Source organism: Podarcis gaigeae (genome assembly GCF_964106915.1).
Source record: "Podarcis gaigeae genome assembly, chromosome: 15".
NCBI classification, from domain to species: domain Eukaryota; kingdom Metazoa; phylum Chordata; class Lepidosauria; order Squamata; family Lacertidae; genus Podarcis; species Podarcis gaigeae.
In genome coordinates, this window is record NC_139692.1 from 42,553,952 (window position 1) to 42,579,310 (window position 25,359).

The following is a 25,359-nucleotide window of genomic DNA, read 5'->3' on the forward strand; positions in this document are numbered from 1 at the left end:
TTATTCACTGAGGCTGTGATCCATCTTCTGTGTGTACAGTGGGCTTGGGAAGCTGCTATATTCTTAGTTAGAGATCATTGACACATCTTGGTTGGCATTGTCTACACCAGAAGCAGTGCACTGGGTAGGGTGGAGCTTCTGTGCTAGCTTCCTGTCTGATAGGTTGCTGTTGCTTACCAATAGGGGATGAGCAAGGAGGCTGATGTCAGGCAAACATACTAGTTAGGAGGACTGGATTTGCTGCACCAGAGCATTTGCACTATTTATTACTTATTTAAACAGTTTATATACCATTTAGCTACAATAGTCTCTAAGCAGTTTGCAAAAATACAACACAAGGAATATTAACTCAGTTAAAACTATAAAATCACTGAACATGCCTACCAGAATGAAAAAATCTTCAGTTGGCCCTGGGCGTTTAACAGGGAGTGGGCCTGTCTGACCTCAGCTGGAAGGAAGTTCTGTAAAATTGGCCCACAATCTGAAACCATGGCTCCTGGTGGATACAATCTGTGCATCCGGGCGCTGGGGGACAACTGTGACTCCCCATCCCACCCCTCGAAGACCTACGTGATCAGGACACATATATATGTGATTGGGTGGCCTTTGAGGTATCCTGGACCCAATTTGTTAAAGGCCTTGTAACCTGGCCCAGTAGGACTGGAGCCAACCACCTGGCCTCTCCTAGTAAGCAACATCAGCCCCAACCCCACTTAGTGAACCACTACTAAGAAATAATAAACCTTTATTGTCACTATACCACCTGTGTGCAGTGAAATTAACTGCATGCCAGTGGTGGGTGGAACCAGAGGAAAAACTAGGTGGATCAACAAATGTGACTCTTTTCCTTGGATGGGAGGCTACACTCCAGTTGTGCAAATGTCAGAGGTTTAACATGTATGCCCATACATCTCTCCATCCCCTGTGCAGGCAAGTAAGACATTATCACACATCAAGAACACAAGACTCAGTGAGGAGTGTGGGCTGGGGAGAGCCTCAAGGGCCAGATGGAGAGATTTAGAGGGCCACATTTCAGTCCCTGGTCCTGAGGTTCCTTCCCCTAGATTAGAGTGTGTGTGGACACACAGGACAAAAAGGCCACAAAACTTTTTTTAAAAAATTACTCCCAAAATTATAAATGAATCTTACCTGTTGGACCTGGGTCTTCATTGATGAATGCAACATGCGTTTTCCATTCAGTCCATTTGACTTCATTAATCCTAGTTAGAGAATTCATGCATTATAATGATTCATCTTTTACACCATGACAGAAACACTTCATGTTTTCAGATTTTTAATCAGGGCTCAGTATTCATTTAATCGATGCACACTTAATCAGTATATGAAAAAGTAATGTCATGTTTTGAGCAGGGGCAGCTAACCTGCGGCCCTCCATATGCTGCTAGACTACAACTTCCATCATCCCTAACCATTGGCGATGCTGACTGCTGGGAGTTGGAGTCCAACAACATATGAAGTGCCACAGATTGGCCACCACTGGTTCAAAGCATAGTTTCACTTTTGGAATTCTGTTTGTAGAGATGGACGTATTTGATTTTTCTCTATGGGACATCAGTGGAGGTAGAACATAGCCACCACGACTAGAAGCCTTGATGCAGTGGCGGCACAGTTAAAAGAGCAGGAAGCTATCAGATCCCTTAAACATGCTATGTAGAGCTTGTTCATTTCTCTCTCTAACAGGACACAGTTATCAAAACAGAGCAGCTTCATCCATTTCTGAACATCTGATTTACCTTAAACATAACCTGGTGTCATTCTCTGCCACTTTGCACCATTCTCCAAGCTGGAATTTTCTCCTCAGGAATTTTGGCAGGATCTTTTCTGTTTCCACAATAGTTCTTGCCCTCTGGTGGTAACAAGAAAAATGTTACCAGATAATGTAAAAACAAACAAAAAACCAAAAAACTTTTAAGAATGCTCATTGGTGGGTGGATTTCATACTTCTAGTCAAAAAGAATAAAGAAAAAGAGATCCCGCAAACAGAAGGTGTGCTCACTCTTGGTCTACAGCAGGTATGGGAACCCACATTAGGCCCAGCATGGGCCTGTTTTGGCCTGTTTTCTCCAAACAACGTCTGCATTCCCCACACCAGATATCATACATGACTGCAAAAAGGATTTGGAGCTTGAAGTGAACACTTGATTGTTCCTTTGCAAACAGAACCCACTAATTATCTAGTCGAGGACTGACAATGAGCCCCACTGAGATCACCCATGCTAAGGCGAGGGGACTAAAGAGCTGCGCCGATCAGCTGATTGGCGCTGTCAGCTGACATTCTGTTTACAGGCAGGGTTTAGATTTTTGCTGGAAGGATATGTCCATCCCCCCCAGTGGTAATGGGAAAACCAACCTGAAGCCTCCAGATATGTTCGCTCTCCTTAGATATATCTTCCACCGTCTCCCCCATCAACGCGATCAACATGTTAAGGAGGAGAACGAACGTCAAGATGACGAAGGAGATGCGGAGCAGCAGAAACAGAATGGGGTATTTTGCATCCTCATGGATCTCCAGGTCACCAAGGCCTAAAGTGAGTTTGAAGAGTTCGATCTCGACATTCCCTAAAGTGCTGAAGTTACTGCACTTACTGTTTTCAGGGCAATCGTCTATCAAGGCAGCAAGAGCTGTGTTTAAGAGAGAAAGAGAGAAGGGCACCTTTAATATTATATTGTATATTTGTAGAATGTCTTCTGTGTTCTTGTGCGCTTTTCTGGAAGTTTATGGGGAGTTCTTAACAGGGTCAAGAATGGTTGACAAGCTCCCCAAAGACTCCGCAATCCTTGCATTTATCTTATCCCATATTCAGAAGAAAACGTTGGGGGGAAGCTTCCACATTGCAGTCTATTGGAGACATGATGCGCTCATCCACAGAAGCTCATCCACCCCCCCAATTTAATTTGAATCTGCCATTTCCACAGGGTGTTTTTTTTTTTTTTTATTTGCTTCATTTTCTAAAGCATTGGTACATCTGGGTTCAATCGAGAAATAATATGGGGCAGAGTGCTAGGATGATTTTCTGTGGAAACAACACAAAATTTGGCCGCATGAACTGCCATGTGGAAGATGCAAATCATATATTGGTACAATTTGGATTGGTGTAAGAGGATGCAAGCTTACACATTTCACTGAATGCTTTGTTGGGCAGAGCAGGGCTGTGTTTACCTAGACGTGAGTCCTGCAGGCTTAGTCCAGCAAAGATTAGATAGCTCACCATTCCAGCTATGCAAAATGTTTTTAAGATACTGCCACCCTCCTATAATAACCATCAAATTCTGCTTACCTACACCGAATCCGAGCAGAAATACAATGTATACCACTAGAAACTTTATCACGTCATGCAAGATGACCTATGAAAAGAAAAGAAAAAGAAAATGGCATGTTAATTAGAACCTCAAAACTCTCCATGTTACCGCTCTACCTCTTTCAGTAGTCCAAGTTATCCGCATCAGTGTGTTCAGTCTCTATGCATTTGGAAAGCTGACCCCAAAAGCACTTTTACTGGATGCTGATACATTGTGAAGACAAAACTGGCTCTCTCAATTTGTCTGCATTAAGATGTGCTTCAGGGATCCTTATGCTGAATCAGACCACTGCTGCATAAGAATGTAAGAAAAGCCTGCTGAATCAGGCCCATGGCATCCTATTCTCACAGTGGCCACCCAGAGTATATCTGTAGGAAACCAGCAAGCAGGACCCGGGCACAAGAGCTCTCTCCCCTCCTTCCAATAGCAGGTAAAGGAAAAGGAGCCCCAGACAGTTAAGTCCAGTCAAAGGCAACTATGGTGTTAGGCGCTCATCTCGCTTCAGCCAAGGGGGCCAGTGTTTGTCCGCAGACAGCTTTCCAGGTTATGTGGCCTGCATGACTAAACCGCTTCTGGCACAACGGGACACCGTGATGATTGCCAGAGCCTACAGAAATGCCATTTACCTTCCCACTGCAGTGGTACCTATTTATCTGCTTGTGTTAGTATGCTTTCGAATTGCTAGGTTGGCAGGAGCTGGGACAGAGCAACGGGAGCTCACCTCATGGCACGGATTAAACCACGACTTTCTGATCAGCAAACCCAATAGAGGCAGAGCATAGCCATCATCTATCTATCTCTGTGTTATCAATTGTGGCTCTCCATGGTTTCAGGCAGGGAATCTTTCCCCATCCTGCCTGGATATGCCAGGGATTGAACTCCTGCATGCAGAGCAGGAGCTGCTCTTGCTCTTCCCTCAAAGGCAGGCTGCCTTATTTCAAAAGAAGGAAAAATGGGCATTAGAAGAGCCAAGGTTATAGCCAAGTTGCTTATTACAAAAAGTAACAATAAGGACATGCAGCAGCTCATGCAGCAATGGAGCTGCCCTTCTGAAGAATGAGCACTTCTGAGACCAGGGTTCTGGAGATGGTGGACAGACATCCACAATCAAATATCGAATGGAACTTGGAAGTGCATACTTGCCTGCTGGATCATCACACTATAGATTCCCATGGACTGCAGACCCCGGGTGAAATACAGCATGTTGGCCCACCCTAAGGACATGGCCAAGACGAGGCACGCAAGGTGTTCTTTGTAGGAGAAGAAGTACAAGCAGACAGAGAAGACAACCAAGACTGCTTGTATAAAACTGTCAAGACACAATAGGAAAAAAGTTGCATCTGTGAGGAAAACTGGACAATTAAGAATCAGGTAGAGACTTTATTGACATGGGTGTGTTACAACTACTAAGGATGGGGGCATTTGTCAATTTCAGTTTCTAATTTTCCATTCTAAAATTAATTCTCTGCATTTCTACATTGTGGTTATTATTTTGTAAAGTCCACATGGAAATCCATCTGCATTTTAGTGCAAATTTCCTGAAATAGACACATTTTTGCATGCAACCCCCCCCCCCCAATATAATGCATATTTGTAAGTTATTTTCTCCAACACATGCTTTTTTCTGCCCATTTTTTCCTAGTATTTGTATTTTTGCAAATGAACTGCATTGGGAAATCTGGAGGAGTGAGGATTTCAGAGGGTGGCTGTGCTTCAGTTTGCATATTGTGTCAGAAAGCGTGAATTAGGTAGGATGGCCTTTCAAGGCAAACAGAATCGAATTTCTCTCCCATTCATAATTACAGCACAGCCTTTTAAGATGCTAGTATTAAGCATCTTAAAAGCCACCCTGGCATCAGGAACACATTTGACCTTAAATGGCATATACATTTATATGTCTAAATCACATCAAGAGCTGGCAGAGAGATTAGAAAAGAGCTAAGGGCAGAGTTAAAGAGAGGCATTGCCCATGAGCCACTTAGCGGAGAAAGACTGGATGTTATTTCAGAGCTGTAATTCTTATGCATGACTTACAATGCGAAATGGAACCAAGCGTCAGATAGGATTGATTGGAGATCTGAAGGCCTGAGCAGGAAGATAGCTACGCTCTGCAGGTAGAAATAGCCAGGAGTAGATTAACAAAACACACATACACACAAAGCAGTGACTAGGGATGGACCAATGCAGCAGTTACAGGCATAAGGAGCAGCCAGGAGCAATGAGAGTTGTAGCCTAGCAACATCTGGAGGGCCACAGGTCTCTCCTCCCAAAGCCATTCATTTTACTTTTAGGATGTATCTATAAAACTGACACAAACACATCAGTTTACAAAGACAATGGTGGGGCCGGCCCTAGTTGCACTACAACCTAACAGATGAAGGCAAGAATTAGCACAGCCCTGTACATATATATATTCAGAAGTAATTCTCATTAAGTTCAGCAGGGTGTACTTCTGGGCAGGCAGCTAAGGATCACAGCCTGAATGGGGCAGCAATACTTTTTAAAGTGTTGGTCCTAAAGGAGGAAGTGTGCCCTTTGAGCTCTGCATAAGGCAGCAAAATGTCTTGGGTTGGAATGAATGAGAGAGCATTGACAGTTTCATAACAACTTATTTGGCCCAGATATTGAAGACACTACAGGACATAGAGCTCTTGTGGTACAAGAATATGTGGACTCTGACTATTGCAGAGAAAATAACTCACAAATTATGCAATTCTAAGGATAAAGAGGACCTGGGATATTTTAACACTTGATTTAATTTCTGAAGTGTCAGATCCAGATGTACAAAACTCACCCCCAAAACCACGCAATTTGGCTATCATGGTGTGTTTTGCTGCTTTTATTTTTATATATATATATGGAAAATACAACCTCCGTACTGCTCCTATGTTTCATCATTTTGATTGATTTGTTTGTACTTTTGATTTTACATTAAAAAGCAAAGAACAACAATAATTGAATCTCACCTCTTTAATTGCTATAAATATGGCCCCCAGCATCACTGTCACTTGTCCTGTCAGCTGGAGCCAACTGAGGTCATCAGTCAAACTCAGAGGATATGGTGGAGCCTGAAAACAAGACAGAGGTGAGAGAAAAATTCAGGATGATCCCAGGACTGAATCTATATCTATTATTTCATATCCCAGTTTTCAAACTAGTTTTCCAACAAGTTGCGGTGCATATGATGTCATGAGGTTGTGATAGGGAAAGTGGTCATGGCGCCTTTTCAGACCAGGAAGTGTGGGCATCTGGGGAGGCTTCAGAGTGCTGGAGAAACACTTAATGAAAAGGAAAGCATACATGACTCCCGCTTACAATGATGAAGTAAGCTCCACCTAATCCCCTTTATTTATGTTGTTGGCATCTGTCTGTCTCAAGAGACAATGAAGTACACCTCTGGGAGTGAAGTCAAACTGCTGTGTTAGCAGCACCAAAGTGACCTTCCCGAGGCACAAGCCTGGGCAGTGTGTGTGGAGGTCCTGGGCTGCCCACAGAATAAGACCCCACTCTCAGCCTCACTGATGTGGCCCAAAGGAAAGCGGAGCAAGACTTTGGGCACCAGCTTGGCTGCAGGAGTTGCTGGAAGGAGGCCTACACGGTGCCACCCAACCATGAGCCAGCAGGACAGTTTCTCCTTCAAGTTTCAAAGATTTTGGAAGCCCACTGCACAGATCACTCAGAGCAGAGCTTTTTGGCTGCCCCTGTTCTGCGGAACAGCATCCCCATCAAGATATGACGGGTGTCCACACCTGCACTTTCCAGAAACAACTGAGAACATTTTTGTTCCAACCTCAACACTGAATGGAAACGTTTCTGCCATGGGTGGTGTGATGGGATAATGAGCTGCTTGTGCGTAAAAGCTTGATCCCGCTGGGGTTTGGCCGGTCATCCAAACCCAGGCACTAACGGAGCCCCCAAAAGCATGACTCCGTCAGTCGCTGGTAGAATCTGACAGTGGGCGTCTACGGAACTTACGCCAACATAAAAGCTGTTTGACGGACATGCGCTTTCGTGACTCTCTGCGTGACAGTTTCCGGCGAAGGGAGGGAATTCCTAAAGGGGGTCTAGTTACCTCTTCACTATTCTCACTAGAAGCGTCTGAGAGCCTCCCCTCCGCTGTAACTCCTGCACTCCCCCTGCTGGTTCCTGCTTCTGCTGCAGAGTCTCTCCTACTCTGCTGGAGCCTGTCCAGCACCTCTAACTCCGATGGCAGTTCCCTGACATCCACCTCCCCCCCAGGCCCCCCTTCACCCCCTCCCGCCTCCTCTCCCACTGGCGGTGAGGGCGGAAAGCCCCTGAAAGAGCAATCCTCGTCATCAGAGGATTCAAACACTTCTAGCCACGGCGTCCCGTCTCTCTCCCCGTCTTCTTCTTCTTCGTCGGAGGCAGCTTCCTCACCCACCCCTGACTCTGGGAACCCTTCAAACTCTCCCTCCTCATCGGTGGTCCCAAAGTGTTCCCTTCTAAATCGTGCCACGGGTTGCGGTTTTCTTGGGAAACGCTGATGAAATGTTTCTATTAAGATCTCGTCATTCACTACCTCTGCTGGCACCCAAGTGTTTTCCGACTCTACTTCCCCCTCCCATTCTACCAGATATTCCACCTGATTCCCCTTCCACCTGGAATCAATGATTCCTGCCACGTTCATGTCGCGCTCTCTCTCTTCTATCACGAGCGTTTGGGTGGCCTCTCTCTCACGCTCCCCCCACTCACGTCCCTCTCGGTACGGCGACAGTAATGACCTGTGAAATACTGGGTGTAATTTCATGTGACTGGGCAGTCTGAGTTTGAATGCTACTGGGTTGACCTGCTGTATGACCTCAAAGGGTCCCAATTTCTTGGGTCTCAATTTCTTACTCCCACCCTTGAACGGTAGTCCTTGGGTGGACAACCACACTCGGTCTCCCACCCTTATGATTTCACCTTCCCTCCTATTTCTGTCTGCTTGCTTCTTATATTCTTCCTTGGCTCTCTCTAAGTTAAGTTGAAGCTGACGGTGGATCGCTTCCATCTCTTCAAAAAAATGTTCCGCTGCCGGCACGCTCCACCTCTCCCCCCCCTCTCCTGGGAATGCCCGGGGATGGCACCCATAGTTTGCCAGGAAAGGACTCATCCCTGTGGACACATTCTCCGCGTTGTTGTAGGCAAATTCGGCCAGCGGTAGCTTATCTACCCAATCATTTTCTCTGTCCTTTACATAACACCTCAGGTATTGTTGCAAAATGCCGTTTGCCCTTTCCGCTTGCCCATTAGTTTCTGGGTGTCGGGCAGTGGATAAATTGAGTTCTACTTGCAGTAAGCTCATAAGTTTCCTCCAGAACCTGGAAGTAAATTGTTTGCCTCTGTCACTGACCACCCTCAAGGGGGCGCCATGCAACCTGAAAATATGCTCTACAAACAACTTGGCGGTCTCCTCCGCTGTAACCGCATGTGAACAGGCTATAAAATGACACATTTTGGTTAATAGATCTACCACCACCATGACAGCTGTTTTGCCTTTGGATTTTGGCAGGTCCGTCATAAAATCTATGGATACTGCCTCCCAAGGCCTTTCTGGCGTGGGTAAGGGTTGTAATAGCCCCGCTGGCGCCACCCTCTCTCCTTTTGCTCGCTGACACCTGTCGCAACCCCTAACATATTCCCGCACGTCCTCCCTCACCTTGGGCCACCAAAACTCCCTGGTAACCAACCACATGGTTTTGTGCTGTCCAAAATGTCCCGCTGTGGGGCTGTCATGCAACTGCTTGAGTACTCTGCCCCTCAGTTCCCCATCTGGTATGTACAGTGCCCCTTTGTAATACAACGCCCCGTTCTTTTCTTCAAATCCCCCTGTGTTCTCTTCTGTCCTCCTGAGTTCTCTGAGTTTCTCTTGGGCGTATTCATCGTTCTCCGTACCTTCCATCAGTTCCCTTTGCCCCACCAATGCCGCCCCACACACCCAGCGGTCTTCGGAGATTACATGCCTTGCCTCAGGCGCTCCCTCCCCCTCTAAGTACTCAGGTTTCCTGGAAAGGGCATCCGCTCTCACGTTCTCTGAACCTGGCACGTAACGAATCTCAAAGTGGAATTTGGAGAACTCCTGGGCCCATCGCACTTGTCTCTGGTTCAGGACACGGGCTGTTCTCCAATATTCCAGATTTTTGTGGTCAGTTCGGACTTGAACCTTGTGTTGCGCCCCAATCAGCAAGTGCCGCCATTTCCGGAATGCTTCATGAATGGCGAGCAGTTCTCTGTCGTACACTGTGTAGTTCCTCTCGGATTTGTTCAATTTCCGCGAAAAGAATGCACACGGTCTCCATTCCGACGTATCCTTTCCCGGCTGGAGAAGCACGGCCCCCACTGCTCGGTCTGACGCGTCAGTCTCCACTCTCATTGGTTGTTGTAGATCCACGTGCAGAAGCTGTTCTTCCGACGCAAACGCCTGCTTTAGGCGTTCGAACGCCCGCTGCGCTTCTTCCGTCCAAACAAATTTCTTTTTGCTACTAAGACAATCTGTGATGGGCGCGGTCAAATGGGCAAAGTTTTTGATGAACTTCCTATAGAAGTTTCCGAACCCCAGGAACCTTTGCACGTCCTTCTTGGTCTTTGGTGTTTTCCATTCCAGTACCGCTTGAACCTTGCTGGGATCCATGGCCAATCCCTTGTCAGACAACCGGTACCCCAGGAATTCCACCTCCCTAGTATGAAACTGACACTTCTCCAGTTTCACCCACAGCCGGTTTTCTCGCAGTTTGCTCAGTACCTCTCTTACATCTCGCACATGCTGCTCCTCATTCTCTGAGTACACCAGGACGTCATCTAAGAACGCTACGCAGTTCTTGTAGAGCAATGGCCCCAGGACGTGATTCATGAATGATTGAAAACAGGCGGAGCCTCCTTGTAATCCGAAAGGCATAACGAGGTACTCAAACGCCCCCAAGGGGGTGAACATAGTGGTCTTCCACTCATCCCCCTTCCTCACACGTATCAAGTTATATGCCCCCCTAAGGTCCAGCTTGGTAAAAATCTTCCCTTTTCTCACCTGTGTCAGAATGTCATCAATTCTAGGCATAGGGAAAGTCACTGGTTCTGACACTGCATTCAGGGACCTGAAATCACACACAAGTCTGGGCTTGCCCGTGTTTTTTTTGTCCACAAAGAACACTGGACTGCCCCCCACCGCTCGTGACTCTCTGATGAAACCTCTCTTGAGATTCTTGTCAATGAACTCCCTTAACTCCTGCATCTCACTGTCTGACATTGCATACAGCTTCCCCACTGGCAATTGTGCTCCTGGGAGTAAGGTAATTTGACAGTCAAAGGGTCTGTGCGGGGGCAATTTATCCGCTTCCTTTTCGCTGAATACGTCAATCAAGTCAGCGTATTGTGGTGGCACCTTCCCCTTGTCCATCACTTCCACCCCTGCTAGAGTGGCCCTGCTGCCTGCCTGGGCCTCTCCCTCCTTGCAGTGTTCTAGGCAATGTGCTGATCCAAAGGAAACCACGCGCTGATGCCAGCCTACTAGCGGATCATGTAGTGCCAGCCAGCTCATTCCCAAGATAATAGGGGCTCCTCCCAGGGTGGCTACGTTAAACGCTATCAGTTCTGTGTGCCGTGCCACCCTCATTATCATTGGTACAGTCTGTTGGCTCACTTCTCCTCCCAACAGCTCCCTCCCATCAATCGTGGTAACCTGCAAAGGCTTACTTAATGGGATAGTCTGTATCTGGTGCTCAGCTGCAAACTCCTTACTCATGAAATTACATGAGCTACCTGAGTCCAATAGCGCTCTTATCTTTAGTGGGTGTCCGTTTGCCAGTTCCAGCAACACCTCTATCACAAGTGCTGGTCTTGGGGGTTCCGGCGTGGGCACGTTCACTACTCCCTGGCCTGGCTGCTGTGCCCTGATGTTGGCAACCAGGCGTTGGCTTTTACTTGCTCCTTCATTTCATCCTCCTCCTTCCCCCCAACAGTTCCTGCCATCCCTTGCCATTCCTTCCTTTGCGGACAGACTCTGGCAAAGTGACCTGGCTGTTGGCAGAGATAGCATCTCTTGCCGCTCTTTCCCTCCTTCTTCCGCCCTTCACTGGTGTTTGAAACTGCGCGCGCGCGCGCTGCTCCAAGTTCCATCGGCTCTGCTGGCGGGAAAGGCTGCTCCGGAATCTCTGGAATGCGGAAGTCCTTCCAACGTTCCCCCTTTCCTTCCCGCTTTTCCAAAGCTCTAGCCTCCTGGCGTGCTCCTATGGACAGCGCTGATTTAGTCAGCTGGTCCATAGACTCCGCCCTAGGCGCCCGGGAAAGTTCATCTTTCACTGCCGGAGAGAGACCTTCTTCAAATAGCATTTGAATAGGTTCACTAGCAAGGTTCCACCCCAGTCTATGAATCAGCATGGTGAACTCAGTCCAGTACTCACGTACAGATCGGCTCCCCTGTTTACAAGCCATCAACTCCCTGCGCACCATCCCCTGCTCAATCTCGCTGGAAAACATCAAGTCCATGGCGCGAAAAAACTTCATTGTGTCCTTTAAGATTTCATTATTGGCTGCCATCAGGGGGCGAACCCAGTCCCTCGCCCCTCCCTCTAGATGGCCAATCACGTACGCCACTCTAGAGTTCTCATCGGGGAAGTCATCAAACAGTAGATTGAGAGCATATTGCATCTCTGTTCTAAAGGCTTGATAGTTCCTGGGATTCCCCCCAAATTTCTGCACCAATCCAGGCACCCTTCTGGCAAGTGGGGTGGTTTTCCCCTTATCTGCATCTTGAGCCCTCCTCTCCTCCAGCCTCGCCGTTTGCAGTGCGAGCTGGACCTCCAACGCCCTGTACCTTTCTTCCAGGCTTGGATCTGCTCCAGCTCCAGCTGCCCCGGTTCCTGCTGGTTCACTCATGATGCCCTCTGCTTGCACAAACAGCTTTCGGAGACTGTCAGATTGCTGTGATGGGATAATGAGCTGCTTGTGCGTAAAAGCTTGATCCCGCTGGGGTTTGGCCGGTCATCCAAACCCAGGCACTAACGGAGCCCCCAAAAGCATGACTCCGTCAGTCGCTGGTAGAATCTGACAGTGGGCGTCTACGGAACTTACGCCAACATAAAAGCTGTTTGACGGACATGCGCTTTCGTGACTCTCTGCGTGACAGTTTCCGGCGAAGGGAGGGAATTCCTAAAGGGGGTCTAGTTACCTCTTCACTATTCTCACTAGAAGCGTCTGAGAGCCTCCCCTCCGCTGTAACTCCTGCACTCCCCCTGCTGGTTCCTGCTTCTGCTGCAGAGTCTCTCCTACTCTGCTGGAGCCTGTCCAGCACCTCTAACTCCGATGGCAGTTCCCTGACAGGTGGCTACTAGTTTTTAAATTCATGTTCTGTTGGTTTTTTAAGCTGTTTTTGTTGTATTTGTATATCACCTTAGGACATCTGCACAAGGCAATTCATAAATAGCAACAACAGTAACCCTGCACGCAACAATATAAATACAAGCTAAAGTGCCCTGTGAATGAGGTACAAATGCAAAAAAGCATTTTTTTGCAGAAGAAACCTTTCTGGGAATTGGACGCCAGGTGCTGGCCCATAAAAAGTGTATAGCGCCGAGGTGTGAAATCTTCACTCAAAGCTTTCAGAACATTGGAAGGGTCTGGCTGTTACATCAGGCCAAAGAGGACCCAATCCACTCCAGCATCCTGCTCTCACAGTGGCCAACCAGTTGCCCCAAAGCCCACATGAGCAAGTCTCCCCACTTGTGATGCATTCAGAGGCATTTACTGCCTCCAGCAATGGAGGTGGAAGGTTGCCATTGTGGCTAGTAGCCATTGATACATAGCTTTCTGCTCTATGAATTTATCTAACCCTCTTTTAAAGCCATCCAAGTTGGGGACCATCACTGCAAATTTAACAGCTACGTATTTTACAAAGCAAAATGGGAGAAACAGTGGGGCATTTTTTTTTGGAGGGGGGGAACACTTACCATTTCTGCTTGAGGCCTGTAGTAGGAGATCAACGTCAGCAACACATTGTAGATGAAGTATAAACAGCAGGAGACAAAGAACACGTGTCTGGCAAACCTTTTCCACTTCATGCGCAACAGGGAATGCAGAGGTTCCAACGCCAACATTTCGTGGCGATTCTGCAGAAGACAAGAGAGGTTAGTCCCCCCCAGGGGGTCATCGTGACCAGATAGGGAATAAAATAATGAGCTCTTGGAAACAGACACAAGCAGTTAATGCCAGCAGAGCCTTGCCTGGAGCAGGAGAACTGAAAGCGTTCAATGGGTAGATTAATCAACTAATGCCTTAGTTGATTAACTAATGGGGAGCCTAGTTTATTATAGCTATTCCTTACTTTTATATGTTGTTTTTCCTCCCTAGGAACGCCATACATGTTTCCTGCTTCCCCATCATTTTGCGCTCACACCTGATTTGTGAGGCAGATTAAGCTGAAAGGCTGTGACTGGTCCAAGGTCAATCGGTGTACTGGGTGAAGATTTGAACCCAGGTGTCTGCAGGTCTTAAGGACTGGCTTAATTTTAACAATGTGATATATGATGGTGGGTTAATGCTGTGGGCTGTATCCAGCTAAGGACCACTCAGAGCACTCCCATTAAAATTAAGCGACCTAAATTAGTCATGTCCGTCAATTCCAATGGGTCTACTCTGAGGATGGCTAATGCTGATGTGTTCTAGAAACAACCTATGTATCACTTTGCAAGAATCCAGCCAGCCAGTCAGTGGTGTCCATTCTGGGGTACTCCATTCCATCCACTATCCATTTTCTATCCTTGCCCCTGCCACAGTCACAGCCCTAGCAGATGCTCAGGATTCCATGGCAAATGGGCACATCCAGTTGTTGTTGGGCTAATTTGGAGTTTCTCTCTCCCTTGCAGGATTCCCACTCCCCAAAAAATGCTTTTCTGCAAAGCTTGGAGCTCCTCCCTGCCCCACGTCTGATGTTACCATCCTCTTTTGCATAGATGCTGCCGTTTGGGCTAAATATAGATTGACGCTTGGAAAACTGAACACACTGTTGGTATGTAGGATTCCTAAAGCAACACTTTTTTTAAAAAGGGTGCATGAACTTACCCCAATATTTGTATTGTAGACAATAATATCCAGCAAGGAGTTCTCTGAGGTGGTGTCCAGTTCTGTCAAGTCGTACAGGGAAGACTGTACGGGTCCATAAGCCCAGTCAGTAAATTTCCTGGAAAGGCTTCTGTTTGGCTTGTCTCTGATTTCTCTGCTAAGAATGTATTTCAGAATCTAATGGACCAAAATGGAGATATGTGAGCAAGTTAAAAGTCCCCCACTGACTAATAAAAAATAAATCATAATCAACATTAGTCCAGATGGCTATGTGATACCTCCACATTCAGAGGCAGTCTACCATTTGCTGGAGAACAACTGATGGGACTAAGTTATGAGATCTGGCTCAGATCTAATCTTGCACACTGTGCTGTTACCGCATTCATTAAGTCTGGCAGTGGCTGCTAAGCTCCCACAGACATTGCATAACTAGCATATTGCTGTACCACCTCCCTCTGTTGTTGCAACCAAATGAAAACTAAACTTGGCTCTCTCCCTGTTGCTCCTACCCAGTGAAGTCCAAAATGGCTGCAGAATCTACAGCAGCCTGAGGGCCACATTGTGTTGCAGGCAACCTTCTGAGGACCGCATGCCAGTAGAAGGCAGGAATGAGAGGCAAAAATGGGCAAAGCAATAGATGCGCTATACTCTGGTCATACAACACACACACATACACACACACACACACCAGAAAACACACACCACATATCTCCTCATCCTGTTTGCAAGCAAGCAAGAGACTTTATTGCAGTTTAGGGACATGTTCCAGTCAGGCAAAGGCATTCATGGAGGGCGTGGAACAGTGCTGGTAATGGTGTGGCCTGGAAAGTGTTAAGAGGGCCAGACAGTGGGCCACATTTGGGCCCTGTGCCTGAGGTTCCTGAACACTGGACCTCCAGATGCTGCTGGACTACATTGTTCCTGACCACTGGCCATGCCTGCAGGGGCTAATGGAATCCAAAACCATCCAGAGGACCACAGGTTTTCCTGGTCTACCCAAAAAAATCCACGTATTTCCAACATTTCATAATATGCCACCTGCCAGAGTCTCCTTCTTTTTCTTCCTTTGCTTCCCAAGCCAGGCTTACCTCCAGCTTCCCAGTTTTCGCAGCTAGCTGCAGAGGGGTCAAACCATCCTTATTCTTCATCGTCTCCAAATCCCGGTTTCTGCTTTTCAAGAGGATGGCGTCGTACATCTTCCTCACAAAGTCATTTTGTGTCTTAAAGTCTTCTGCGACTGTCACCAAGGCATGGAGTATATTGTTCCCCCTCGAATCTTGGGAAGTGATGTCCGTCTTGCTGTTGTTCATTAATAGCTCGACAATGTCTGGCTGGTTTGTGCAGGCAGCTAATGCCAGGGGTGTCTCTCCTGAGAAAATAATGCATCATTGTAGTTGTTTGTTGCTGTTTATATTTTTAATTTAATGGTATTAGGGATGTACAGTTTCAGAGGGGCAGTTCTCAGTTTCTCATTTTTCCAATGCTTCACATTTCCACACCAGATTGTGATTTATTCATTTTTTTATAAAGTCATTGTGAGAATTTAGCAGCCTTTCGGTGCAAATTTCTCCTAATATACACACTTTTCTGTGTAGCCTTTTGCCTGACATACACATTTTTACAAGCAATTTCATGCAGAGTTTTTATGTTGTTTTTACTAATAAATGCATTTTAACACACACTTCCCCCTAAGATATATGAGCTTTTGCATACATTGTGTGGTTGGAAATCTGCATTGCAAAATTCAGAGAATTGCAAATTTCAAAGGATAAGTGTGCTTCAACCCACATATTGCTTCAAAAAGTGCTGGTGGGCTAGGTATGCATTTGGCTGCAAGCTGAAGCAAATTTCTCCATCTGTATGTGGGGAAGAGGACATGGGGGTCCTCCTGATGCAAACATCAAAACATGTAGGTACCAGGCATACTAGTTTGTGTATCTTAGGAGAAATTTGCACTAAAGGTGCGGATGAATTTTCCTGAGGACTTTTCAAAATTTGCAATTATTTAGGAGAAAAGTCGAGAAATGAACTAAAGATTGGGAAGCTGGTAAATTGAGAGAAAACAAAAACAGATTCATCCATCCCTGTTCCCATGGCATCATTGCATCAGCTGGCCTCCTGCATTCGCTTACCAAAATAAAAACCTTCGTGCTTGTGTTTAGGATTGAAGAAGATGCCTTGTGCATGGGCGTTCACATCCGCTCCTTTCTCGATCAGGGTCTGAGTAATGTCATACTGCCGTCTCTCAATGGCAATGTTTAAAGCTGTCTGTCCTGCAGAACAAAGAAACACATGTACCTCAGGTAGTGCAATGGGCCAGGGTGTGTGGTTGCGAACCAGAAGGTGGTGGTTCAAGCCCACCCAGGGGTAGCTGTGGGCATTGCAAGAGCTTGGACTAGATCAGGGGTTGTCAACCTGATCCCTACCGCCCACTAGTGGGCGTTTCAGGATTCTAGGTAGGCAGTAGGGGGTTCTACGGCACAAGCTGAATCCTCCTTCCATCTAGCACTGGTGGGCGGTAAGGAAATTTTACCACCAAGAAAGATGCATTAGTGGGTGGTAGGTATAAAAAGGTTGACTACCCCTGGACTAGGTGATCCTTTGGGCCCTCTTCCAACTTACACTTCTGTGAATCTCATTCTGCAGTTCCATAATTTGTCACCCTAGTGCCCTACCCACTGATATTTAGTCTTGTTTTTGCTAAAACGACATTTGCATTTGCTTTGCAGATTGGAAACATATTTTTGAGTATTTATAAACCTGATCCATTCCCTCCTCCCATCACTTAACAGTATGCATTAGAACATAAGGATCCAGAAGTGTTGGCTGGTACACATCAGAAACCTAATCCAGCATCCTGTTTTCACAGTGTCCAACTAGATGCCTGTGGAGAGCCTGAAATTAGGGTGTCCCCACTTAGGGGATGTTTAGAGCTGATAAAGGTAAAGGGACCCCTGACTATTAGGTCCAGTCATGGCCAACTCTGGGGTTGCGGCATTCATCTCGTTTTATTGGCCGAGGGAGCCGGCATACAGTTTCTGGGTCATGTGGCTAGCATGACTAAGCCGCTTCTGGCGAACCAGAGCAGCGCACGGAAACACCGTTAACCTTCCCACCAGAGCGGTACCTATTTATCTACTTGCACTTTGATGTGCTTTTGAACTGCTAGGTTGGCAGGAGCAGGGACCGAGCAATGGGAGCTCACCCCATCACGGGGATTCAAACCGCCAACCTTCTGATCTGCAAGTCCTAGGCTCTGTGGTTTAACCCACAGCGCCACCCAGGTCCCGATTTAGAGCTGATATTCAGAGGCAATACTGTCTCCAATGGTGGAGGCAGGACATAGCCATCCTGGCTAGTAGCCATTGCTAGCCCTATCCTCCATGAACTTGTCCAATCCTCTTTTGCAGTCCCCCAGGTTGGTGGCCATCACTGTCTCTTCCAGGAGCCAATTCTACGGTCCGCCCTGAATCTTCCAACATTCAGTTGCGTTGTATGTTATAGTCCAAAGTTATAGTGTGATGAGGGGAGCAAGTGTGTCATAGGGGAATAAGTGCTATGATACTCATCACAATATTCTTTCAGGTTTGAACGCAAAGCACAAGTACTGTACCTTTGTAGGCCTCTTCTGTGTATGCAGCATTGATGAGCCTTTCTAAGATCAGGTTTTCTTCTGCAAATGAGAGAAGTATTTTCACAATTTCCTTTGTGTTCTCGTTGATGTTTAGCAAGGCTTTCATTAGGCAGGTCTTGCCTGTGTCAGAAGAGGTCATTTTTTTCATCAGATAGTCTGGCAAAATAATAATAATAATAATAATAATAATAATAATAATAATAATAATAATAAAAACAAGTACTTACATAAAATCCTAGCATTGGAGGGAGGCCATTGTAGGTTTCCTGCTCAGTTCAGGAAATCCAAAGAATTTCCACTAGATGGCTACCCATCTTCGGTTTCAAGAGCCCTAGCAAGGGAAAGTGCACTGCTTCTCTAGGTAACTGGTTCTATTAATTAACTGCTCTTGCCATTAAGACATTTCCCCTAATGTATGAGCAAAATCTACCATCCTTTAAACTACCACCACTGGGTGGGGGTGCCCAGTTGGCAGTGACCCTTGACAGGGCCTTCCCAGTGGTGGCTTCCCATTTGTAGAATGCCCTTCCTAGTGAGGTGTGTCTGTCTCCTTCCTTATTATCTTTTAGGGAGAATCTAAAACAGAAGAACGAAAGCAGGATCAAGCCAATGGCCCACCTAGTCCAATATTCTGTTCTTACTGTGGCCACCTGGATGCCTGTGAGGAAACTCACAAGCAGGATTGGAGCATGGGGGCACTCTCCCCTCCTGTGGTTTTCCAGTAACTGGCATTCAGAAGCATTACTGCCTCTGACCATAGAAGCACTGCTTAACCACTGCGGCTAGTAGCCATTGGCAGCCTTTTCCATGAATTTGTCTAATCCACTTTTAGAGCCATTCAAGATGGTAGCCATCCCTGACACCAGCCATTCGATAGCCGAAAGACACTATTCCTAGTAACCCAGAAATTATTAGCTGTGAGAGTATGCCTTGGTTTTTAGAAGCCTTTGACTGTTTTTAGAAGCTTGTTTTTCAAAACTGTTTTTAGACATTTTAATTGCATCTTATTATTGATATGTTTGGCACCCTGGGCTCCTTTGGGAAGAAGGGCTGGGTACAATTTTAATTTAATTTCTGAATACCTTGGACTGTCAGGTTTCTGCAGGCATGGGACCGATCCTTCACTTCGGCAAGGAGGTGCTGGAGTTCTTCTATATTGCCCTCTGACACTGCCCGAAACAGATACTTCTTCAACTTTTTCCGACGGTTGTTTTGCCGAGCGCTTTGAGATGAATTAGTGCTGGATTAAAAGCAGAAGAATGTTGGCATGGAAGCAGAGAAATGGTTGCAGCTCAGCCGGGAAGTTCAAATCTCTCTTCAGCTGCAAACTCTCTTACGGTAAGCCTGCCCTGTATTTGCAACATGAGATAATAATACTGGTCCACCTTGTAGCGCTGATAAGGTAATTTGTGCAAGATGCTCTAGACACTTGGATGCATGCTATGTTTGGGTAAAGGGCTTTGCTTGTAGCTTGGTAAGTTTAAAACCATTTCCTATTTGTCCTGCTATATGTATATAATATGTGTTAAGGACTTAGCTGAGCAAGCTTCAGCAAGAACCTGGGTTTAGGATGTGAACCAGGGTTAAGTGATAAGCCAGCATCAGACCTCATCTTGTTCCTGTTTGCTATGCATGTTGTTTTTGATGAAGGTGGTGATTTTATTTCCATCTTGCCCTTCCAGAGTTGCCCAGGGCAGCAAACACCAATGTGGTAAAACAATACAATTAAAAGTAAGATAAATATAAATACAAAGCACTTGAGAACAGTTAAAAGCATCTAAATGTGTTTAAGAACATCTACAAAATTTATTTGATTGGCAATCCTTCCTAAAGGCACATCCAAATTGATATCTAGCCTGGTGGCTTTGATTTTTAGACCACACCGGTGGGAAGGAGAGGAAGATCCCAGTAAATCTAACCCGTGTCAGCACTGAATCTATAGAAAATCCCTGTGCAGAAATGCATCACGTGTGGTCACTCACCAATAGCTGTCTGCATTTGGGGTATATTCAGTCATGTCATCTTGGAGGGACTGTGGGGAGTCCATATCTTCGCAATTTGCAGATGCACTGGAAGCAAAAAAAGAGGGTGTGGGAAGTAAAAAACATTAAGGTCAGAAGAATATCAGCTGCAATTACACAGGAAAATCAGGAAACAAAAACATCTAGAATGAATATAATTGGCGACTAAGACTTAATTTGCAGCCTTCAGACAAGGAGTGCCCTAACAAAAATGTTTATACTGGGCAAAATGGATGGCCATCCCTGCCTCCTGTGGCAGCAAGTCATGTGACTGACAGGTGGGCAATCCTGCCCACCTGTCGAAATGGCACTTAGGATGGTGGCGTAAATGATAGGTGGGCCTGCTGCTGAGCCTCAGAGCAACAGCTCAAGCAAACCTCCCCACCCCTACCCCACCCTACCTCTCTTCCCTAAGGGTGACAAGGCTGGGAAGCTGGCAACAAGGCTTTTTGCTTGTGATGCTTGTCAGGGGGCTGTGCTACATTCGCCCTGGCGAGCAGCATCGCGGAAGCCCGGCCGTGCCTTTTCCTGGCAACGTGAGGGAAGCAAGCGCCTATCTGGTACATACCATGGGCGGATGTTGGAGTCCATCGGCTTTGAGAAGACGGGAGGTGACGTCCGGCTTGGTGTGACATTGGTGTCAAAGGCTTCAATCTCGAGAAAAAAGTGGGAACTGCTGAATACATTGGATCGAAGCTATTATTAGTAGGAGGGCAAAAACAGAGAGCGACAGGCCTAGCAGCCACCCCCCCTGTCCATACGTGTTTCATTTCCCAGGAGGGCAATTTAAAAAAAGCTCTGCACAGGTGCATGATAGATATATGTGGGACCTCCACACACGGGGACAGTCTACCTCTAATGATGAAATGCTGAAGACAACAACATGGGGAAGGCTGTTGGCTTTGTACCCTTCCTTGGTGTCTTCCTGGAGGCATCTGATGGGCCACTGGTTGACCAATCAAACTGCTGCACTAGATGGACCTTTGGCCCTGCTTCACACCTTCCTTGAATGTTTTTTGCCCAGCTGGAAATGTGTCCTTGAATTCTGATAATGCCTCTTGCTTGTCTGGATGAAGGATAGTGTGTGGAGCATTTCTGTGTGGGTAGAAACTAACCTACTACATAAAGGTGAAAAATGCACCTGTTGCTCCACCAAGTTTTGTCTCTGGCTCCGCCCACCATAGGCAAGTGGCCCTCGGAAGGTTGGCTAGCAGGCAGTGGCGTAGCGTGGGGGGTGCAGGGGGGGCCGGCCGCACCGGGCTCAACATCTGGGGGTTAGGGTTAGGGGGCGCAAATCCACGGGTTAGGGGGCTCAAATCCATGGGTTAGGGGGCGCAAATTACTTGCCTTGCCCCGGGTGCTGACAACCCACGCTACGCCACTGCTAGCAGGCAATGCGGCCCTTGGTCTTTAAAAGGGTTTCCCACCCTGAATTAGAGAGCTTGTTGCAAATTTAAGCATCCGCTTTTCAACCCTTTATGTTGTCACTTCCATCTAAATAAAAAATCAGGTAGGGCTATCAGGCAGAAGTCGAGGACCACCAAGCATACCAGGGCTGGCATTTTTAAGGGAGTGAAGTATTGTACAATACCTTCTAAATAGGTCTCCCCACTCCCAGCCCTAGTATTATACTATATAATTACCTAACAGCACCACTGATTGAATCCGTGTTTGACCAAAATAAAAAATTTAAAAAACCACATAAGTATCTTTCAGAGAGGCCAAAGGATTTGTGCATGTATGAGAGAATACAATAACTGAATAAACGCTAGCAATAATTGTTAAGCAGGTCATTTTGGAATGTGGGTCATACCTACCAGCCAAAGAGGGGGATGAGACCAGTGATCTGCCTGAGAGGGGGTGTTCCAAAAGAGGAGGAAAAAAAAAAAAGGCAGGTTTTGAGTCTAGCCAGCAAAAGAGAAACAAGTTTGATTCCCTCCCCCCCACCGGAGCTGGCTGGCAAGAAGGAGCACTGGGGACTAGAAACATGTGTGGCTGTGGAATGTGCCTGCTTGCAACCCATCCACTTCACCTGCATATCTGCAAGAAGCAGGTAGTACAAACAGGCCACAAGCCCAGTGTTTTAGCTGTCATTAGAGGTTGAGGAAGTTTTTTGGGGTGGTTAAAGGTAAAGGTAAAGGGACCCCTGACCATTAGGTCCTGACTCTGGGGTTGCAGTGCTCATCTCGCTTTATTGGCCGAGGGAGCCGGCCTACAGCTTCCAGGTCATGTGGCCAGCAGGACTAAGCCGCTTCTGGTGAACCAGAACAGCGGACCGAAATGCCATTTACCTTCCCGCCGGAGCGGTACAGCAAGAGCCAGTGTGGTATAGTGGTTAGGGTGCTGGGTTCAAATCCCCACTCAGCCAGGGAGCTCATTGGGTGGCTTTGGGGCAGTTCATTGACTCTCAGCTTAAACTGCATTGCAGGGTTGTTGTGAAGACAGAACAAGGGAAGGGAAAGGAGAAACAACCATCTTGATCTCCTTGGAGGAAAGGCGGGGCAATAAATTAACACTGAAGGTTGTTTTAAAAATAAAATAAATAAATTTAACAGGGCGAGAAAGCACCTGCTTATCTTATGAGCCAAGGTAGCATATCTGATCTATGCTCATAATCTCCAGTCTAGCCTATCTCACAGGGTTGTTGTGGGAATAAAAAGGAGGAGCACACGGCATCTGTGCTGCTTTGAGCGACTTAAAGGAAAGGTGGGATAGAAATGTACCGTATTTTTTGCTCTATAAGACTCACTTTTTCCCTCCTAAAAAGCAAGGGGAAATGTGTGTGCGTCTTATGGAGCAAATGCAGGCTGCGCAGCTATCCCAGAAGCCATAACAGCAAGAGGGATTGCTGCTTTCACTGCGCAGTGATCCCTCTTGTTGTTCTGGCTTCTGAGATTCAGAATATTTTTTTTCTTGCTTTCCTCCTCCAAAAACTAGGCGTGGCTAGTGGTCTGGTGTGTCTTATAGAGCGAAAAATACGGTATATATTTAGGAGGGCTGTGCCCGCCCTACCTTCCTAAAAATAGCCCAAGATGGCTAACAACATGAGGAATAAATGCAACAACAAAGATTAAACATTTGTAAAACGGTGAGATGAAACGCCATCTAGAAATGGAACAAATCCATCAGCCGTATAGCTCGTGGAGTAAGTCAACTGAGAACTGCCTCCAGGTCAAACTGGTGAAGCCCTTTCTCCCCTTTTGCGCTAAATCTAGTGCCTTGTCTCCAAGGGTGAGAAGCTCACGCCCCACATTCCCACGCTCTGGGCCTCTGGGCAGATTCCAAAGCCAGCGTGTGACACATTTCTCTGGGCTTACACAGCAAAACACAACACACACACAAAAATGTGGGTGTTTATAGAACAGAGGCATGGGATGGGGAGGAGAGAGAGGGAGAAAGCCGAGGGAACATCAGTCTCCTGCCAGAAAACAGCAGCACAGCGGCTTTTGGAAAGCCCCGAGAGGCAAGGTGGGGTGGAACAAGCTGTTTACATTTTGCTAAGATCAGTTTAAAAGCAATGGCAATAGCAGCCACTGAAAGCAGAAATGTCAGTGCATTGTGCAAAGTGATTCTTGGGAGCAGGATGAGGATAACAGCCCTGAGTGTTGTTTACTTCTATTCAAGCCCTGCATGAGTGTGTAAAGTTTACCACGACTCAGTATCCTCAGGTTCCTAGTCAGTAAGGTGGCAAATATAGGCTAGTATGGAGCCAGAGTTGGGGGTTGAATAGGGCTCCTATTTGTCCGTGCACACCTCCTCTGCCTCTCAACTAGCAAAAACAAAAAAACAAGAAAAAGCAAGTTTCTAGTCCTCAAGGTTGCAAAAAAAGCCTAGTTTGGGAAGGAAAGTGAGAAATTGCAAAGGACAGCTGTGTTTCGGAAAGGAGAATTCAACAGGGCCAGCTTTAAATGCATCTTGAAGTGAATTTCACCCCCTTCGTGCGTGTGTGTGTATCCTAAAAAATGAGATACCACTGCACATATCTTCATAAAAGTGCCTTGGATGCAAGCACATAATGGCTGCTTTTGGCAGCCAAAAAAAGAGGTGACTATACTCCAACCTGATGAGTTCCATCACAACCAAAGCAAGCACTATGTGTAATCACAGAATATACATACAGTTGTGTACTATCAAAATTTAGACCGTAGGCTCTTGAGGGCAGGGATGTTTTTGTTGTTGTTGCAGCTGTTGTACCTGCATGTGTTATTCTGTCAAATGAAACGCCTTTTGATTGCACTATGCAAATGAATACCCTGAGAAAATAACTAGCTCAAGACCTGCTGAGTTTGACAGGTGAGGGTGGGGAGGCCAGGTCACCTTAAGGCTTTATCCTGAGAGTCAGAGGATGGATCGTGGGAGCTCAAAGAGCAGTGCTCCATTTGAAAGGGTGGAGCCTGCTTAGAGCATGGAAGGGTATCTGATTGGGCAGAGGTCTGAGCTTAGCTGTGATTGACAACTCAGCATGGAACTCCTCAAGTGTGGAGGCGTGGCCTGGTGAGCATGGAGGAGGAACTAATCGCAAAAAGTCTTCCGCAGTGTTTGAATGATTGAAGAAGAGTTTTTAAAGCTGTTTTAGGGGGCTCTGCAGATGATGGAGTCTGCCACAAAATATATAGGGCACTGGATCCCACTTAATTCAAGCGAGCCAAGCAGAAGACAGCCTGCCCACCTTGGTTCTGGCCCATCACTCTTGCAGTTAAATCAGCCATTTGCAAATGTGGAGAAGTACAGAAAACGATCCAGAATACTGCAGATATCATACAATTGTAGAGTTGGGAGGGACCATGAGGGTCATCTAGTGTAACCCGCTGCAATGCAGAAATCTTTTGCCCAGCATCGGGCTCAAACCCACGACCCTGAGATTGAGAGTCTCAGGCTCTACCAACTGAGCGCTCTCTAGCAACGATTAATTTAGAAAGCGCACATGGCACGCCATAACTAAGTGGCTGAGCATCTGCTTTGCATGCAGGAAGCCGCAGGTTCGGTTCCCAATGGAAAAAACTCCCTACCTGAAATTCCTGGACAGCTGCTACTGCCAGTCAGTGTAGAGAAACTGGTGGCCCTCCAGATGTTGTAGGACTCCAGCTCCCAGCAGCCAACATGCCCAGTGGATAGTGGTTATGAGAACTGTAGTCCAGCAACACCTGAAAGGCCACAGCCTCCCTACCATGGCATACACAACACTGAGCTAGGTGGCAGCTAGTTTAGCTCAGGCATAAAGCCAGCTTCTTACATGCACAGCCAGAGAAAGCTGAATCGCCTGTGTGCAGGCTGACTCTGATACTAGTTATACAAGGAAGCGGGAAATGAATGACTGAAGATCCTTCTGGGAAT

At 46.7% G+C, this 25,359-nt stretch overlaps 1 protein-coding gene across 9 annotated transcripts in view; it reads right to left on the reverse strand.

Moving 5' to 3' along the window:
• The window catches only part of TRPV3 (transient receptor potential cation channel subfamily V member 3), a 41,748-nt gene that overhangs the window by 2,060 nt on the left and 14,329 nt on the right, over positions 1-25,359 (reverse strand). For 2 of the 9 annotated variants that reach the window (XM_083715073.1, XM_083715072.1), the window contains exons 4-19: positions 21,843-21,875; positions 20,594-20,701; positions 19,987-20,073; positions 19,087-19,244; positions 17,984-18,160; positions 16,503-16,643; positions 15,459-15,739; positions 14,371-14,547; positions 13,260-13,418; positions 6,288-6,389; positions 5,356-5,429; positions 4,465-4,630; positions 3,300-3,366; positions 2,372-2,643; positions 1,755-1,867; positions 1,150-1,220 (exon numbers count right to left, since the gene is read on the reverse strand). In XM_083715073.1, coding sequence (XP_083571199.1) covers positions 1,150-1,220; positions 1,755-1,867; positions 2,372-2,643; positions 3,300-3,366; positions 4,465-4,630; positions 5,356-5,429; positions 6,288-6,389; positions 13,260-13,418; positions 14,371-14,547; positions 15,459-15,739; positions 16,503-16,643; positions 17,984-18,160; positions 19,087-19,244; positions 19,987-20,073; positions 20,594-20,701; positions 21,843-21,875 — 2,186 coding nt within the window. The remainder of the gene's footprint in view (positions 1-1,149; positions 1,221-1,754; positions 1,868-2,371; positions 2,644-3,299; positions 3,367-4,464; positions 4,631-5,355; positions 5,430-6,287; positions 6,390-13,259; positions 13,419-14,370; positions 14,548-15,458; positions 15,740-16,502; positions 16,644-17,983; positions 18,161-19,086; positions 19,245-19,986; positions 20,074-20,593; positions 20,702-21,842; positions 21,876-25,359) is intronic. The other 7 variants (XM_083715076.1, XM_083715079.1, XM_083715078.1 and 4 more) reach the window with 5 other exon arrangements.